Source organism: Rissa tridactyla, chromosome 1 (genome assembly GCF_028500815.1).
Source record: "Rissa tridactyla isolate bRisTri1 chromosome 1, bRisTri1.patW.cur.20221130, whole genome shotgun sequence".
Lineage (NCBI taxonomy): Eukaryota > Metazoa > Chordata > Aves > Charadriiformes > Laridae > Rissa > Rissa tridactyla.
The window spans coordinates 19,560,892-19,578,604 of NC_071466.1; the positions used below are offsets into that span (position 1 = coordinate 19,560,892).

At 36.3% G+C, this 17,713-nt stretch overlaps 1 protein-coding gene across 5 annotated transcripts in view; it reads left to right on the forward strand.

The window, feature by feature from the left end:
* AASDHPPT (aminoadipate-semialdehyde dehydrogenase-phosphopantetheinyl transferase) overlaps window positions 1-17,713 on the forward strand; it is a 34,950-nt gene continuing 17,237 nt past the window's right edge. For 2 of the 5 annotated variants that reach the window (XM_054215690.1, XM_054216001.1), the window contains exons 1-3: window positions 1-214; window positions 1,400-1,625; window positions 6,058-6,102. In XM_054215690.1, coding sequence (XP_054071665.1) covers window positions 71-214; window positions 1,400-1,625; window positions 6,058-6,102 — 415 coding nt within the window. In that variant the 5' untranslated portion in view covers window positions 1-70. The remainder of the gene's footprint in view (window positions 215-1,399; window positions 1,626-6,057; window positions 6,103-17,713) is intronic. The other 3 variants (XM_054215824.1, XM_054215730.1, XM_054215906.1) reach the window with 3 other exon arrangements.

A 17,713-nucleotide genomic window follows, 5' to 3' on the forward strand; every position in this document is an offset into this window, starting at 1 on the left:
GTGTCTTCTACCCCCTCACGGCGGCGCTGAGGCGGGGTGTTGCGGCTCGCCGCTTCCCGTTGTAGCGGCCATGGGCAGCGTACGCTGGGCCTTCCCCTGTGCCGCTTGGCGCCCCTGCCGCGAAGAGTGGCTGCTGGCGGCGCGGCTGGTGCAGCCCGAGGAGAAGGACCGCATCGGCCAGTTTGTCTTTGCCCGCGATGCCAAGGCCGCCTTGGTACATGATGGCGGGGGGGAGGGGAGAAGGGGGCACTGGAACAGCCTGCCCAGGGAGGTGGTTGAGTCACCATCCCTAGAGGTGTTTAAGAAGCGTCCAGATGCGGCACTTCAGGGCATGCTCTAGTGGCAGAGATTGTAGGTTGTTTGGTTGGACTCGATGATCTTAAGGGTCCTTTCCCACCATGAAGATTCTGTGACGAGAAGGGGGCGGCTTCCCCTCTCTCAGGGCTGGCGGTGTAAGCCCACAGGCCGCACTCAGAGGGCCGCGTTGCCCGGAGCTCTCCGCTGGGGGGGCGTCCCCGTGGGAAAGGGCCGGTCCCGGGGCCACCACTAGTGGCCCCGGGACCGGCCCTTTCCCGTGGGGACCCGATTGTCTCTCAAGAGATTCAGTATTGCCCAAATTTCTCACTTCTCGTGGGAAAACACGCCCTGCGAAGGCATTTCAGGGACGTTAAATGCATTACAAAGTATTAATTGCTATCCCTACTTACACCTTCACGTAGGAGGAGAGAGGAATGGTCACTGTCTGCTATTAATAATTTTTAAAGACTTGGCAAGTTTTCTGTTGCGATGTCAAGTTAGGAGACAAAATCAACATACTCGAGGAGACTATACACGAGAACAGTGTAATGTGTAAGAGAATAAAGCTGTTTTTACATGTTTCAGTTTTTAAATATCACATAACAATATGGTAGTAATGCAAACTGCTGATTAGTCTATAAGAAGTTACTCATCGTTTTTAGCTGTCCAGTATTTAATTTAGTGCCTAAGTAACTGAATGAATGTACTGAAAGGAAAGCGGTTGAGGCAGTTTTACTGATTCAGTGTGGTATAAAAAGTATTCATCTATGCAGTAAAGTACCTTAAGTAAATAAGGTGGAGAAGGAACTATTTTATGTGATTCCTCTAGGCTGGGACTGCTTTCTATTGGGTCTTGTCTTTGTGGTAATAGTGGTAACAAATGTATTATATATTTGGCTCTGGTGAACACTTGATTAAATTTAGTTGACACAGGCTCTTATAAAAGGGGGAAAACAAAACGATTTGGCTAAAATACACTCTTACTTTCTATTGACAATAATAGAACCCCATTTTTTTTTAGGCAGATGGTTTTCTAGCAATCACAGATATTTTGCATGTAGCATAATAGTTCTGTATGAATCACTACAGTTTTATTTCATAGGCTGGTCGCCTGCTGATACGGAAATTAATTGCAGAAAAGTTGCGCATACCTTGGAATGAAATAACCTTGCAAAGGACATCGAAAGGAAAACCTTTCCTGGCAAATAATATATTCGGTATCTATTCAAATTACAATTTCAATGTCTCTCATCAAGGAGATTATGCAGTTCTTGCAGCTGAGCCTGAGCTTCAAGTTGGCATTGATATTATGAAGACTAATTTACCAGGTAATGCATTATGGTGACCAAAGCAGATTCTGTAGTGTTAAGTGCTGAACATTTTAATGTTTCCCAAAGAACCAGTCTCCTGGAAATTTAGTGTCATTAGAGTGCATGAATGTATTGCATATTTGCTTTTTTTATTGTTAAATGCACTCCTCACTGTTTATTTAGGGTTTTCTGTTATGCCAGATATGGATACGTTTCCCATTTAGAAAAGCATAACCCTGGAAATATAAGGTCATAAATCCTGTTATGATATTGGCAGGACTAGTATCTACAGATATTTTAATTACTGATTTGCTGTCTGTTAGGTAGAAGCAGGGACAACTTCCCAAGTAGGGACAGTGGGATCCATCACCACGAGAACTTTATAGCCTGTGACTGTGAGTGTTACAGTCTTGTCCATAAGTGTGGGCATTGTATGTGTCAGGACCAGGCCCAACGCTGTAGCAAACTGGCATCGAAGATTTGCTATGAGTGTGCAGAAATCCTCAGTGGGAAGGGGTCATATGGGAACATTTGAGGTGCCCCTGGTGAAAGACCAAACTTCACAAACTTTAGTTGTTGGCCTGTTTATTTGTATGAAATGTTGTGCTAACCTGACTATATTAATGAACTTCAGGACCCAAATTATAAATTAGAATTGTAGCAAAGTGTATTTAAATACAGTTTTATGAAGATCATTTAGTTCACAAATGTTCATCAATGCATGTCTTGGTTAAAGGATAGACATCCTGGTATTTGCCATTTACTGGAATTTTAGTTTTTGAGAATTCTCGTCAAATGTTTAACCAGGTATGACAGTAATAGCTGTGTTCTTAGAAAATATCTCTTCATAATCTTCAATTTGCCCAGCATTTTATGCTATGAAATAATTTGTGTAGTAAACTAAAGCTTCAAATAAACCCTAACTGGATAACTTTTTCTCTGATCACTTTACAGCTTTTTAATGATTATTACAAGTGTACATTTTTGGGTTGGCATGTTTAGCTAAGATGCACAGAAACTTTATTTCAATCCAAAGTTTTTTTCCTCTGTGACTCACTTACATCTATTGTAGACCCTCACTCTAAAGATGGTAGTAAGCATGTGGTGCTTTCACTATAGTAGGAAGGCTCTCTAACGATGCCAGAGCAGATGTCCATGCTATAGCCCGTGAAGGACCCCACACCAGCGCAGTTCTGTATTTTGTGACAGGAGCTGTGGCCCATGGATAAGGCTACACTGGAACAGGTACACCCCTGAAGGGACTACAGTAATGCAAGGCCTAAATACCAGATTAACCTCAAGGCTGGTGCTTTAATCATAGCCCTTCCAGGCAAAACAAAATAAAGTGATGTCCCAACTGTGTCGCCTCCCAATGTCTTGCGCACCCCCAGCCTATTTTCTGGGGAGGCAGCGTGACGGAGAAGGCCTTGATGCTGTGCAAACACTGCACCAGTAGATAAAATATTGGTGTGGCATCAACACTGTTTTAGGCATACACACAAAACACAGTGCCGTACAGGCTGCTATGAAAAAAATTAGTACCCAGACCCAGTGTCCTTGGAAACACTTTGTCTGGGCTTGCCACAGGCCTCACCACAAGACTCCCTAATTATTTACTATAAAAAGCTTTCCTGTTTCACCAGGTAAATAGTGAAAATCAAAATGTTCAAACACTCTTTGTGTTTTAAGCTTTTCTTGGGAAATGAAAAATTGAAAGTCATTTATATATGTCATATATGGAGGTAAGGGTGTCCTCTGCTGTTATTTTATGCAGCTGGAAATGTAGCTGGCATTTTAAAGACACATTGGTGATGTCCAGCTGACAAATCTTATGAAATGTGTTAAACTCTCCTGAAAGTAGGAAATAATTGTGAAGAGTAGATGTTCAACTTTACATTTAGGTTTAGAAACCTGTATTTGTATTACGTCTCTATTTTGGAACATAATGCATTCAGATTTGTAAGGGAATATATTCTTAGTTCTTTTCCAGTTGACAGAAAAAAATACCTTTTAACTTCAATATTAGTTGGCTTTATTTAAAAAACAAACATCTCTATTACTTCCTTTCGCATGTATTTTTTACTTATTTATTCACTATTGCTTTCTTGTTTCCCTCATGTTAAATCGCTGAGATAGTGGATGACTCAGTGTTCATTGATCTATTGCTCGTTCTGCAGGCAGCGTCAGAACAAATCAAGGTTCTTTTACCTTGTGCCTGAGTGTATTCTTCATTCAATGTCCCTAGTCACTGCTGTGATAAGAGGTGTGGAATCAAAGTTAGGCCATCAGTATATATTGTCGCTTACGCTTAGTTATATCAACTTTAGCAGTTTAGGACAAAAAATATCTTGAGTTTTACCTTACTGATGATTTTTTTGTTGCTGTTCTGCTTCTGCCACGTAGCTTTGTGATTACTTGTCCTAGGTTTCCAAATAACAACGTGAAGGTGAAGTTTAAAGTAGAATTTGGTATCAAGGGAAGAGTTTAATCTCAGCAGAAATACAGCAAAAGTGGTGAAACGAAACTCAATTCTTAGTTAAGTACAAACAGGGTTTAGATACAACATTCAGTTCTGAAATTCTTCTGCAGCAAGAGAGGCTCCTGCCAACATGTCCTGGAATTGTTGGTGGCAGCAGTCATGACCTTTTACCATAAAGCAAATGTTGCCACATCCCCCCGGGCAGCTGCACTTAGGAGCTGTGTGGATTTAATTTGTGAATATGAGCTGGTGAGACTAAGTAATGCTGTGAGATCCGATACAAACAGGCTTCAGTGGTTTTACCCATAGAGAGAAAAATGGTGGTTATTCTGGAAATGCTCGTTATTCCAAAGACTAAATAATGGAATTAAATTGGTGCTTTTGTAATAAAGTGATGCTGAAAAATTACATCAGATGACCAATCTGAAATGAGCTAGTGACAGATGCAGCCTACTAGGATTCCTGAACACGGGTCATTTATCCACCTTTATCCATAGCTACTTTTCCACCTCTCCCTCTTTCATCAGAGATCTAGCTATATATTTACTGAAAAAGCGGCTAGTAGAGCCTTGCTGTATCTACAATCTAAATTCATGGTGGCAGGCTTCAGTGTATAGAGTGGAGTACAGAATGCATCATTACAAAATTTCTGGCTTTCCTTTTCAATAGTCGTGGCATAGTCTGTCCTGAAGTAATTTAGCTGTCAGCAACTTCTATACATCTTTTTCTATCTTTTGATAAGGAGAGAAAGGAACTACAATGCTTGTCATTATGCGGAAGAAATAACTCATGTGTCAGCACCTGCTTGTGCAATTGTTGTCCACGTTATGTAACTTTATGTAAATATTTGTGAATTAAATAAAAAAAAATACCAGGTTCCAAATTTTGAAGAGGTTTTGTTTACAGCCATACATTTCCTATTTTGAAATTATAATTTGTATTTTTGGAAAAGAAATATGATAGTAATGAAAACTTAGTAATTGTATGTGGGAAGTGAGCCAGCAAATAAGCAATATTAAGGATAGAATTTAAATTTATAGTTTCTGTAATATAACTAAAACTAGCAGTTTTTTCACCTAAAATTTTTCTGAGAAAGATTTTTGTTTTAACAGAACTGCCTGGAACTGTTTTTACTGTTGTGCTATGAACATAGAACTTTGACTTTGCCAGCATTGTTTTATCTGATAGTTCCACTGAGTGGTGCTCGTGCTCTGCAGTTGCTGAGTACATTATATTTCTGAGAGTGAATCCACTATAAATCTCTTTCTCTGGAATAGCTACAAGGACAAAGAGTTCCTGATGTACAAAGTACATTACAGTAGGTTTGGGTTTGTTTTTTTTTTTTTTTAAATGCTTGTTTAAGTACTTCATCTTGTGGTGTTATCCAACAGAATCTTGATTGAGGTCTCCAGTATTCTACTTATATTCCTTTATGGTTCAACTAGTGAACAAAATATGCAGTGCAAATATACAAGAGAGTATCATGCATCTGAAAGTTTTGAGAAATATGCTGTTAAATTGTGTGCTAGCATGTAACCAGGAGACCTGGTGCACATAGACATTTTATGTCTGTTAATCTGTGCTATTTTTGTTTTACTTATGAGCAATAGGAAGGCACCTCTTTCCATATTACTTTTGCTGCATTATTAAAATCTGAAAAATGAAACTATTGCAAGACATAGCCTTCTTCGAACGTGAAGGCAGGGCACAAAAGAAGCTATTCTTAGCAGTGCAAATAGAGACAGTTCTACAAAAGTTCCACAGGTATGCAGCAGTTTATCACCTTTTTTTCCTCTATTCAGATATTGAACTAAATAAAGCAGTGATGGTAGAAAAGGAAAATATCCTCTTTCGCTATTGTGTGTTGTTGCCTTTTGTTTATCTGTCAGGTTATTGTTGTAGATTTAAATCAGGCTTTGAATTGTTTTTGAAGAATTACTGAGATCAATGATTTTTTTTTCTTCTCTTTAGATCAGTTTAAGATGAACTCTTGTGTCATTTGGGAAAAAGCACACGGTACTGTAAATTTGTTAATGGAAGTAATTGTGGACATTATTTGGCAAGAGAGGTAATGCATATGGAATTATTTTAACCCTTCTACAAAATAAATGAGAAGGATTCTCACGGTAATACTAACTCCTGTGGAAAAACTCAGCTAGTGATAATGTATTTGATTTTTGACTTATGGACGAGAAATTTTGCAACAAGTGTCAACATGGTTTAAGTGGTGTGTGGGATGTTGATTTACCAGTCACTTAAGCTCTATAAAGTAGAACATTTTTGGAGACGGAGGAAATAATTATAGCTTAATAAAGATTGCTTTGAGCATTTGAAGAAAGTTTAGATCTTAGGTTCAAGAGCTTTCCTGCTGTGCAAGTGAATTTCTTTTCAGTAATGCAATTTTTTAGCTTAGATGGAATTACAATGGTAAATAAATTAGCAGGTCATTCCTGTTCTTTCATAGTCAGCCTGCAGTCTTTCTTGCCTATTGCATTACAGTTACTTTGATCCAGACATCTCCAGTCCCAATGTAATTCCAGAATTAAATATTTGACATGCAATAAAATTAGCTTTTCTCATTAATCTTTCAGTTTTCTGCTAGGTTTGCTTATTAAAAGACGCAAAAGAGTGCATTTTCTGCATGTGAATTTTACCGAAAATTAATTTGATCTAAAAATACTTCCTGAAATGCTTTTTTAAGAAAGTAGGTTATTATGTGCAAACACCTGATTGTTTGAAACTGTTTTTCTCTGAGGCAAAGAAATATGAACAGAACTTATCTAATTTTTCTCTTAATTTTCATTATTTCATCATTGAGGTGAGATAATACAAGAGATGGTAGAAATCTTCAATTCAGAGAGATGTCACACATGAACCATGGTATCTAAGTCCCACATTAAGAAGCTAAGTACCATATTTCAGTCTAGGTAGTGGAGGAAAGCTTTTTCTCTCCAGCAGTTGTGAACTTTGTGCTGTTTCTTTTGGTGGTCATAAACTAAAAGAGTTAGGCACGCCTACATCATAGTTAAGATATTTGGCATGTCTTTTATGTAGCAGCCATGTTCAAGTTTTTGAACTTGTAATAGTTTTCTAATTGCTGCTTTTCAGCTTTTGCAATAAGGATTTCTTGACCTAGAAATAAATGGCAAAACAGAGTGTTCTTTGGAGTGTTTTTGTCCTTGTGGTGCCTTAACATTACCTTAAACAAAGTTTTAATTGTTTTTTGTTTTACTGTTGTATTTCAGTAAATCTCATAGCAGCAATCAGCATCTGATCTTTTACTACAGGAGATAATTGCCAAATTATTAGCTATGGTACAGCTGTATATGTGTAGATGCACTGTTTGGGATGAAGAAATTAACAAAGGATTTCGGTTAAATGTTACTTCTAATTGATTAAGGAAGTAAAAATTTATAAATATAAAACCACATCATTTTTGGATATAAAGTAGTGTTAAAAGGGCTAACTAATACCCTTGTAACTAATGAATCACAGTGGTCATATGCCGTTACGCTGAGTAAACAGGGAGGAGCTTCTTTGTTCTTGATCTATTTGAAAATGGAAGAAACAGTCATCTTAAACACGTTTTTGAAGAATACATACTATATAGCAGTTTCATTATAGTGCTTTATTTAATCACATTTCTAACACTGTTTTAACCTGGAATTACATCACATTTGTAAAATCACTTGGATATTCTGGTAATTGATTAAACACCTATGCTTGATAAACTGTGAAAGGAGAATTTGATGTTGTGATTGAATCTCGTCTTTGAGGGGAAATTGTTTCTGTCTAAAAAGCCTATCTTAATCCTTTATTATTGATTTTTAATTGGAAAACATAAGACCATTTGGATTAAAATAGAAACTGATAGCAAAATGTAGAGCAGTAAAAATGAATTTATGGAGAATAGATATGTTTAAAATGAGGGATAAATTTACAATTAAGAATGCAAAAAACTTAAACTAGGAGCTTTTAGTAAAAATCAGGAGGAACAAAGAGAAACTATAAGAATGATTGTTTAGTTTTGTTTTGTTTTGGAGTTTTTTTCTGCTAAAATATCCTTCTGCACAATTTACTCAATTGTTTTTTTGGGAGATTAAGTTAAGCATTCAAAATGAGGGGCTAAAGAGAACTGATTTTATTTATTTTTTTTTTTTTTTTAACAAATCTAAAATTACTTTTCAGCCTGCACTAATGACAGTTAGCTTTGACTTTCCAAATTAAGGAAGTCTAGCAGAAAGATGTGACAGGAGGGCCAAGGTTAAGTTAATTATTATGTAGGTGTTCAGAATTTGCTTTTTGAGGAGTTTCTTGCTAACACTGCCTGTTTCCAATAGCTTCAGCTCTACAGTTACATGTATTTCTTGTTAGAGTTGGAAAAGAGAAAGCTGTCTTTTTTCTGTCTTGTCAAAAGCTTATTTGTATGTTGTCTGTGCAAGAATTACAGTTTGGAGCTCTTATTAGTTTCAAGGTTGGGAGGCAGTGTTTTAGATTTGCAGATTTTTAGACTGATGAAATGATAGAAACATGTCTTAAATATTTAATATCTCCCCTCAGAAATTGTAAAAAGATAGCTTCACCTGCATTCCCTTGACTTATTTCCTTTCTAAGAGATATTTTGATTTTTAACAAGGAAAATATTTTCATATTTTCTCACGGAGGGTTACAGGTTGCAGCTGTCGTGTCAGATTTTCACAACCAGGAGACTTTTGCTACTTCTGTAATATTTGTCTACTATTTTCTTGCCTTTATCAGGTTGATGCTCTAAGTTCTATGCATTCATGTCTGTGTTACGTGCTGAGTTGTATTTTAATGGAAAATCCAATCTTGTAGTGCATTAAAAAATTACTTGCCCTGTATAGTTTTTTCTGTCTGTTCGTAGGAATTGCTGGGGTTTGCATTAAATGTGCATGTGTACATGTGTAAATGTGTATATACATATCTTTTCCCTAGCAAAACACAATTTAATAGAACCATAGCAAACACTTGGAGATAGTATCTATGAGATATAACTGATACAGGTGAATGGGCAATTGAAGTTCATCAGTTTTTCAGTTGTGGGCCATGCTCTGCTTTTGCCACGTTGCAATACATTTGTCTTTCTCTTACATTTTCTTCTATAGCCTGTTGGCTGGATAAAGACAGCTCCTGCAGGGGCTGGTCTGGAGCTATTCAAAAGTTAGTTTGTGTGTTGTTAGGGGGGAAGGATGCAGGGGGACAACATGCTGAATGACTAGCTGAGTGCTGTCTCTTCTCTGTGGGAAGAACAAACAAAGCATGATGGGTTTTAGCTGTCAAGTGAGCCAGTCTTTCAGCTGCTGGCAAGCCAAACAAATGGCTTTACAAGTTGTCAGTTTTTTTAAAGCATGTTCTTACGTGGTTACTTTCACTGTTGTATAGGAGAGTTTGACAACACTTAATACTACTTCTGTCATCTTGCGGGTTTTTTGGACTTTGTTTTGATGAGGGCAAAGAGGGAAAGACGCTGTATACACAGAAGCGGGGATGTGCTTTCTAAGGTCACACAGCTTCCTAGGAGGGCAAAAAATTGCATAAGGCAAATCAAGGAGGTGTTAGGAAGTGTGAATCATGTAGTCAAATTCACATGGAAGACGAAGATGACTTGGGTACTAAGAATTGGCTTTTTCCTTCCTCTTTTGTCAATATAACATTTGTATACCAAGTACCAAGCAGATCCCAACACACCCACAGGTTCTGCAGTGGTACTAGTTTATTAGAGATGGGAATACTTTCCCTATAATCACATTTTCATTAAAGTACCTACCCTTTCCTGCTACTATTATCTTAATACTTTTATGGTTCAGTGGCAATCATTAGCGATACCATTTGGATAATATTGTTTTGCAGTCTATCTGATTCAATGCGAAGGTAGAACTGTGTGTCATCCCCCTTGTGCTGGAATTTCTGTCTGTGTATCTGTTACGTTTTGAGAAAACCCATAACAATTTATTGCCATTTAGACAATTATTCTATCACCCTATGACCCCTCCCCACCCGGAAAGGGGAATTGGGGAAAGCAAGGAAACACAAGGGTTGAAATCTAAGTAGATGTAATAAGATAAGACTAAATAGTTAACAGTAATACTAAAGAACCAGTATTAATCCTGATACTAATATAAGATATACAAGAATTAATCTCAGCCAATTCTATGAGCAGGAAGCTGTGCACTCCCAGCAGTGGACAGTAAATGTTGGACACTGCGAGCGTAATGGCTTTGGGAGGAAGGGAAGGCCTCAGGGGTCTGACACCGGGGTAAGGAGTTTCTCTGGACTGCCGCCATCAAGGGAGAGAGAAACTACTCAGCAAACTTTCTAATTTATATAGAATGTGACATTCATGGTATAAAATAATCTTGTTGGCCAGCCTGGGTCAAACGCCTAGGCCTTGCTCTTCCTCATCCTTGCATCTGGCATGGCTTGAAAACACTGAGACCTTGAATCCCACATAGCCTAGCTGGCTATAAATTAAATATTTTCAGAAATTCAGACACTAGATTCTTCCAAAAGTGGAGTTTTCCCCAGTATTAGAAGATAAATTAGTCCTGTGTCACTCAACCCAGGACAGCATCTCACACCACCACCATATATGCATGCATACATACATGCATGCATGCATATCTATGCACACGCATACCAGTATATGTGCGTGTATATGTATGTATATACATATATATATGTGTGTGTATATATATATATATGCTTTTTAATAGACATAGAATCATAGAATGTGTTGGGTTGGAAGGGACCATTAAAGCTCATCTAGTCCAACCCACCTGTAATGAGCAGGGACATCTCCAACTAGATCAGGTTGCTCAGAGCCCTGTCCAACTTGACCTTGAATGTTTCCAGAGATGGAGCATCTTCCACCTCTCTGGGCAACCTGTGCCAGTGTCTCACCACCCTCACTGTAAAAATTTTCTTCCTTGTATCTAGTCTGAATCTTCCCTCTTTTAGTTTAAAGCCATTACCCCTTGTCCTATTGCAAGAGGCCCTGCTAAAAAGTTTATCCCCATCTTTCCTGTAGACCCCCTTTAACTACTGAAAGGCTGCAATAAGGTCTCCTCGGAGCCTTCTCTTCTCCCTATATATGTGTATATATGTGTGTATATATATATACACACACATACATATATATGAATATGTGTGTGTAGATATATATGTACACGCACATGTTTTACAGTGTATAGTGTGAGAGTTAATCTGATTTCTCTTCACTGGAGGTACGAAATTATCCAGTTTTGATATTGGGCGGTCGTCCTCATACCAGTGGGTTTTTGCTTGTCAGTTTTCTGGGAATAGTAGATGGTATTAAGTGGTAGATTTTCTTTAAAATATTTATTTTCAAGCAAAGGATTAATTGTCAAAGACAATTGTCAATACAATCTTTCTGTATGTATAGAAAGGCCGTCTAGTACGTTATTTCGTAAGATGTAATAAAATGTTTGAGAGAACTGGTCGCTTGATAGTTCTACAGTAGTGTAAATACTTTTATTTTCTCTACTCAGAAGCAAGCTAAAACTATGTGCTTGCACCCAGGTATGATTATGTCAGTAAGCTCTTCAATGGCAAGTATATTTTACAGTTGAATGTTTGGCATAGAAAGATCATGTAAAAGTATGCTGGAATCTGAACAGAATTTGAGAAGATCTGGAATTTTTTTGTATTTTCAGAATAAATTACAAAAACCATATATCTGTTGCAGACCACACACTACCTGTCTGTAAATTTATCAGATGTGAGGTATCCAGTTAATAGCTTGTGACTTGTCTTCACTTTTTTTCCATCCGAACCATACCTGTGTCAAAATTGCTGTCTCTCCGGTGCAGTTTTGTAGATAGAGCTATCTAATCCATTGTGATTCTTTACTTTCTTTTGTTTAACAATGACTGTCAGGGCAGCTTGCTTAAATATTCATCACTGCTGTTAGACCCAGCCACAGTAATGTGATTGAAACCTTAGCAGTTTCCCTAATATTGGAAAGGCTTAACGATCCTAACTGCAGAGAAAATACCAAACATGATGAAATTATGTCAGTCTTTGCATGACTTTTCCATTTTTACAATCTTGGAAATGTTGAGTAATTCAAAGGAGGCAACTTCAAATTTTCTGTCATTTTAAAGTTAATGCTGCTTCTCTGAGGTATGCCAAGATAAAATATATCATCAGTAGTTACATGACAAGAATGGATGTTTAACATATCTATCACTGGGAGAATTGTGGGATACTGGCAGGAAGTGGAGAGGTCACAGAATGCAGATCCAATTTCCAATTCACACTAAAGCTGTGTGAGCCGGTAGATTTGAAAAAACATGCTTTGTTAATTTTCTATCTGGTTCTTCTAAGTTAGTCATTTATCTAGCTAATTATTTGTCTTGTGTTGTCAGTTTCTAAACATCTGTACAAGGGTTAGGTGGTATTAATAAACAATTAGGACTTGTGCATCTGTTGCAAAAGAAATGTTTTCTCTGTATCAGTTTGCTTTGGTTTCCTTTAGAGACAGTAAAACATGTTCAAATATGGTTTATGTCCTACACTGAAAGGATTGTCAGCCCAAGAATCAACTACTCAAAATGTATTGATCCTGTACAGTTTGTTAGTTTGCAGGATTTATAGCTAGCCAGTGTTTCACATTATTAAGTAGGTTGATCTGTTCATACTTCAGTTGCTCATTTTGCTAGGTAGTACGTTTCACATTGTCACCTTGCCTGTTTGCTGTCTGAAAAAAAATTGATACGTATTGATTAGATATTAGTTCTCGATAACTGACCTTTTTCTTTCATGCCGTTCAAGGCAATCAGGAGTCTGTTAGCATTTTGGGGTTTGGTTTTCTTGTTTGTTTGTCTTGGTTTTTTTTTTTTCAGGGGATTAGTTGATCAATGAACTGTCAGTAATAGCTTTTAGCTTTCAATTTCCATAGTTTTGGATATAGACCACAATCTAAGCTATTTCATTGCTATCTGACCAAAACAATTTGAAGACTGTAAAACCGATAAAAACTGAAGTGAGGAAGGTTGCTATTTTTGAGAAGGCATGCCATGGTTTTAATAGCTTCAGGTACAACAGGACAGTTACTACCTTTGTTAAGAGTACATTGTATTACCAAAGCTGATTTAGGATTGACCTGATGTTTGTAACTGTAAACAAAACACTAGTATGAAGATTTCTGTATTTGCCCTAGGGTTGGTAATCTTCGTTATTACTAGTATCATAATTTACATGGATCTCAATCATGATTGTCTTTTATATTCCTACAAAGGCAGTTTGTTTGACTTTTTTTTATCAGGTAGAAAAACGGGGAAAAATTACCCTGTATTTATCCACTAGTTCTAAAGCATTTTCTCAAATAGGACTAGAGAATATAGTATGTTTTCTTATTCTTCACTCCTGCATCTTTTTAAAATGAATCTTTTGTGTCTGGTCTGAGGTTTTGCTGTTTCACGGGGAAAATGCAAAGCAGATTTTTGGCCTAGTCTTTACAAAAAATTAATAAAATACCTAGTTGTCATTGCAGTAGAAAAGATGGCATTATATATTTCAATGTAAATAGTTTGAGCAAAAAATCCAAGATGCTACAACGTGCCCACACACCTATGTCCACACTTACCTGTATATAGCATGTTTACTTTCCAGGTTTAATATTGGACTCTTCCAGTATCGCTCACTATTTCTTCTCCTCATTCTTTCTGAAATTTCCAGGGAATCGTGTATTTTAATTTAATTAAGAAACTTAACTTTTGGGTTAGATTTTTATTTTTCCTTTTAATGATTGGAAGACAGTTTTTGAAGGATTACTCAGATTACATTTTTAAGGATGTAATGTGCTTTAAAGTTTATTTGCATGGAATAATAGCCGTATATAGGTAAGAAATTTATTGCCTTCACAGCTATGTTAATTTTACATTTAATTTTTCTGTAGATTACTCTGTTTTCAAATCTGCATTATCATGTGGTAGGGGTGTGAGGCTTAAGTGTCTGTAGATTAAAGAAAAATCAATGAAAATATATCTTGGTCCCGAGGATAAAACCTCTAGCTTCTCTTGTGAATATCAAACTATTTTAGACACCAACTGGAGGAACTGGACAGAGTTTTGCTGGATGCCTTTCCTCTATTGGCTACTGTTCCCTAAGAAGCAAGTTAATGAGTGTTAGAGGAAGGAGGCAGAGCTCTACTTATTCTAGGGAAAAAGCACTTTTAAAGTTCAGCCACTGAACAGCTAAACCATCCAGTCAATTTTGTTCTAATGCAAATGAACATACGGGTTTGCATTTGTTAGGCAATCAGATACTGGGACAAATTGTTGTCAGTGAATTGGATATTATGAAAAGAAGCTGTAGTTTGTTTTGATTAAATTTATTAGAATTTTCTAGTTTACCCTTGCTTTTCAGCAAGGTGATCCAATGTAAAAACAAAACCTGCTTCCAATCTTTAGAGGATGTCATGCTCTGTAACAAACAAAAGTATGGAGTTTACAGTAGACTAGAGAAGTGCTTTCGGAATATTAGCTATCATGAACAAATGCAGAAAGAAAGAATGCACAACAGTTTGTGCAAAGGTGAGAAAAGGAGTTAACTATAAAAACATATACAAATGAAAATGTTTTTTCAAAAGAGAGAGAAAGGGCAATATAATTCTGATCAGTATTAAAAAGAATTAAAGTTTGTTTTCCAGGTTCTCCTGAAAAGAAGCTGTGTAAATTTTGATGAGTATTTTAACTGTAAGTTAGGAAATTAAGAGGCATAGGCGAGTAAGAAGTATGTATACAAAGAATTGGAAATAGTTTCAAAGTTTACAGTACCAGGAATTACCACATTCAAAATTTGTAGCTGTTAACTTAGATTTTCATAAGGTTTATAGTGATTTCGTTGATGACTGAAGAGATATATGCATTTCTGAAAAGAAAAAGTGTCTATATTAGTAACATTTTATGATTAGTCTTCTATACTAATCTTATTTTTAAGGTATTAATAGAGGGTAATTGTGAAAAGAGATATTGTTAGATTTCTGACAGAATACTTAGAGTAATCAATACAATAAATTTCAAAGCAAGAAAACTCTCAGTCACAGTGGAGCTTATTTTCATTAATCCCCTTGACCCAGGCAAGTTTGGTTTCATGTTTAATTCAAAAATCTCATTCCTACCCCCTTGTCATGTTAATAACTTCCGTGCCGTTGGCTCAGTATTTCTGTCTGCTGAAATGCATTCTCTCAATTCCCTATAGAATCTAAATCAGCATTTTTCTCATTTATTTTTTTGAAACCTTTTATCCAGTATTTTCATAGATCTACTCCTATCACAATTTTTCTTCTTGTAAAGAAAACCAGCAAAAGGTGAGCAGCTGTTCTTTCAGATAGTTTTAATAGTTAATGGGGATACATATCTTTTCCCATTAATCATAAGCCATCTGTGGAACAAGCTTCCCGTTTTCCTCTGCTTCCAACTCCACCTATTTTTGAAATCTCCTATGAAAACATGTCTTATATCTCTTATGTATTCCTAAAATCACAAAATTTAATTTATTCCATTTCAGTGATGAACCCTCACCTAGTCAGATGCTTGACCAAACAGATAAATATTGTGCAATTTCCTTATGCTCACCAATTTAAGTAATTTCATACGTAAATATTTTTTCTGAAGCGCTCACATTTGTGTTACAGGAATCTCACTTTGCCACTGAGATGGACAAGATTACTTCAAGTATATTGGATTTATTGGAATCAGAATCTAAATTTCAGTTCTGAAGAAGCTGTAAATACGACTTACAAGAAGGAATATTTGAGATGCAGCTTTGAGCATTTCAATTAAATTTTTCCACATAGTTGTATCCCCAGCTAATTTTTTGGCTCAATGTTTAAGTGGTTTTTTGAATAACCCTGAACGCTGGGAAAGGAGTGCTGGATTACATGAACAAGGGCTTAGTAGTGTGTGAACCCAGCTGTGTGGCATCTGCTCTGAAGCTTGTTAACATATGGATGCTTAGAAGCACAGACAGGTCAGATGTGCAGTTTTCTACAACCTGCATAGGCATATCTTAAAGGAATCCTTTTTCTTTAGTGCTGAGTTAAGTAAGAAATAGTAGTACAATTACATAAGTTTTAATGAGTGTCTGGTCTTAATGTAAAGACAGAAAGTATTTCTGGAAGTATTTGTATTACGTATGCATTACAATAAAAGCATTTGTTCCTTCAGAGAATCTGTTTTTCAAGTTTTTACTGTCATTTAATTTTTATCACGCTTCTCCAGTTCATAGATCTTTTCAGAGAATTTTCTTAGAATTTGCTCTCAGAAAAATACTGAAGTTTGCATACATTAAGGATTTCAGAGTATTTATGTACCAGAATTCCACCTGCATAAATACATACATGTACACTATGTTCAGATTTCTCTTAGAAAATGTGCATCATCTTGTAGAGAAGAAGAAACCACTGTGCAGTGAAATGCAGCTATTAAATTAACATTTTTAGTTAGTCTGAAGGTAAAGACAAAACTTGACTATGTTTATGAGAATATTTATCATGTTATGTCATTTTTGTGGTGAATACTTTGCAAGTCTTGGGGAAGATCCTCTGAAACTTTTAAAAGTACTTCTAAGAATAATTTGTCTGGTTGATAACCGTTATAAATACTTCTTTGTCTTGCCTTTATTTCCTATCGGAGTTCCAACTAGCATTTCAGTTTCTTTTGTATTCTGTTACGTGGTCTTTGTATTTTCCGTGTAGAAAATATTGTGACTTCACGAAGATCATTAAAATACTGAGGCACATTTTTTCTTTATTCACTTAAATTTTACAGAGTAGACTTTGCAATTACCAAAAATGTTTAGCACTTTTCTCACACTTCTCTGAGACAAAAAGACAGGCAATAAACACAGGAAGGAAAAATACTTAAGAAGGTTTTATGAAGTTATCATCAGAATAGGAAGCTCAGTCGTTCAGTGAAGGACCATGGTACCCTGTCTTGCCCTGTGCCTCAGTTGATCATCTGTAGACTATACCGTGTGTAATCCAAAATTGTATCCAAAATAGCTGTTACCTCTAAAGTATGCATAATGGAATAGTTTGGCAAGAAAGCTCTTTGGTGTATTTTTAATGAAATTTAATTATTTTGTAAACTAGAACTTGGATTATTAATGAATTGAAATTGTCACAGAAATAAGTCCAAGTGTTGGTATAATTGTTGATAGGTGAGTTTATTTCTGAAACAAGTTGGCAAATGGGAGGTAATTTAGAAATGGAAATTTAAAACCAACTGAATAATTTGCTATATGGGACTTGTTTCCATTCTTTCAAAGGAATTTTTTGTAAATTGTGGCAAGTCCATTTGAGGCTTTTTTTTTCTCAAAATAAATGCAAAAAAGGTATAATCTAAAAGAAAACTTTCTGCTGCTTCTAGTTTTGTCCCCTTCTCATCCCCCAGGTCATGCCTCACCACTGTTGTCTTAAGTACTTGAGAGAAGAAGAGAAAGAAAATAAGTGGATCATTTGGAGCAGGTGTTAAGAGTTATTTGATCATAAAATGGGCCATATAAACTGAGAGAGATGAAAGACAATAACCTTTCTCCAAGTTTAACGTATTTTTTTGTTATTTTGCATTGTTTGGGGGAA